This window comes from Manacus vitellinus, unplaced genomic scaffold, assembly GCF_001715985.3.
Source record: "Manacus vitellinus isolate BGI_N305 unplaced genomic scaffold, ASM171598v3 scaffold_123_pilon, whole genome shotgun sequence".
Lineage (NCBI taxonomy): Eukaryota > Metazoa > Chordata > Aves > Passeriformes > Pipridae > Manacus > Manacus vitellinus.
The window spans coordinates 67734-69393 of record NW_021938915.1 but is presented as its reverse complement, the minus strand read 5'-3'; the positions used below and the strand labels follow the sequence as shown (position 1 = coordinate 69393).

Genomic DNA, 1660 nt, shown 5'->3' with positions numbered 1-1660 from the left:
CTCGACCCTGTTAAATGTGATGGGGGGCTCAGCCCCATTAGATGTGATGGGGGGCTCAGTGCCATTAAATGCTGGGGGGGTCTCAGCCCCACATTCTGGGCGTACTCAGCCCAATTAAATGTTGGGGGGGTGTCTCATCCCTATTAAACTTTATGGAGGGGGCTCAGCCCCACATTTTGGGGGGGTCACAGCCCCACATTTTGAGGGGGGGTCTCAACCCCATTAAGTATTATGGAGGGGTTCAGCCCCATTAAAAATTACAGGGGAGCTCAGCCCCACATTTTGGGGGATCTCAACTCCATTAAACCTTTCGGGGGAGGGTCTTGGCCCCACATTTTGGGAGGGTCTCAGCCCCACATTTTGGGAGGGTCTCAACCCCATTAAAGGTTTCGGGGGGGTCTCATCCCCCCTGTCCCGTCGTTCCCAGGTGGAAGGGGGAGAACGTGGCCACCACAGAGGTGGCCGAGGCCCTGCTGGCCCACGAGTCCCTGCAGGAAGCCACCGTTTATGGGGTCACCGTCCCAGGTACCACAGCCCCCAACCCCACACGGGCCCCTTGCCCCCCTGCCACAGGCCCTCGGAGCCCCCCACGGTGCCTCTTTGTCCCCAGGGCACGAGGGCCGTGCCGGGATGGCAGCGCTGGTGCTGCAGCCGGGACATTCCATGGATGGACCAGGGCTGTTCCGGCATCTGGAGCAGCTGCTCCCGCCCTACGCACGGCCCCGCTTCCTCAGGGTGCAGGTATTGGGGTCTGGGGTTAGAGGTTTGGGGTCCAGGGTTTGGGGTTAGAGGTTTGGGGTCCTGATTCCTCCAGCTGCAGGTAATGGGGATCCAGGGTTTGGGATTTGGGGTCCCGGGATTTGGTGTCTGGGGTACAGGGTTTGGGGGGGTCAGGTCCTTCTGGGAGTTCCTGTGTCCATCATGGGAGTCCCCACGCGTGTCCTGAGGGTCCCGGGGGGTCCCCGACACTGCCGGTGCCCCCCAGGAGCGGCTGGAGATGACAGAGACGTTCAAGCAGCAGAAGGTCCGTCTGGCTCAGGAAGGGGCCGATCCTGGGATCGTTCCTGACCCGCTCTTCCTGCTGGACGAGGCCTCCCAGTCCTACATCCCGCTGGATCCCAAGCTCTGGGAGCGGCTCCGGGCTGGGCACCTCCGCATTTAACCCCCCACGGGAGACCCCAAAGCTCCTGGGGGGCCCCAGAGCTGGGCCCGGGGCTGTCCCAGGGGCTGCGGGGGCTCTATGTCTGTCCTGGGGGTCCCCAAATCTGTCCTGCCACCACCTTGAACCCCACACCCATCCTGGGGGGGTCCCCTCATCTGTCCTAAGGGATCCCCATGTTCGTCCTGGGGGTCCCCACATCCAACCTGGGGGTCCCCAAGTCCATCCTGCCACCCCTGTGATCCCCACACCCATCCCAGGGGTCTCCACATCTGTCTTGGGGTCTCCCATGTCCGTCCTGTGGATCCTCAAATCTGTCCTGGGGGGGAGTCCCCACGTGTGTCTTGGGGGTCCCTGTGTCCATCCCGGGGGTCCCCATATCCCCCCCCCATTCCCAAGTGCCTCCTGGTCTCCATGTCCCCCCTGTTCCCAACCCGGGGGGGGGGTTCCCTGTTCCCCCCCAGTGCCTCCCCCCACCCGGGGGCTCTTTATACACAAAAA

At 63.2% G+C, this 1660-nt stretch overlaps 1 protein-coding gene across 1 annotated transcript in view; it reads left to right on the top strand.

Moving 5' to 3' along the window:
- Positions 1 to 1591, top strand: part of INTS3 (integrator complex subunit 3) — a 35914-nt gene extending 34323 nt beyond the window's left edge. Inside the window, exons 50-52 of the mRNA XM_029965904.1 lie at positions 309 to 525; positions 611 to 741; positions 986 to 1591. Of these exons, the coding sequence (XP_029821764.1) occupies positions 309 to 525; positions 611 to 741; positions 986 to 1162 (525 nt within the window). The 3' untranslated portion in view covers positions 1163 to 1591. The remainder of the gene's footprint in view (positions 1 to 308; positions 526 to 610; positions 742 to 985) is intronic.
- Positions 1592 to 1660: the final 69 nt, after the last annotated feature.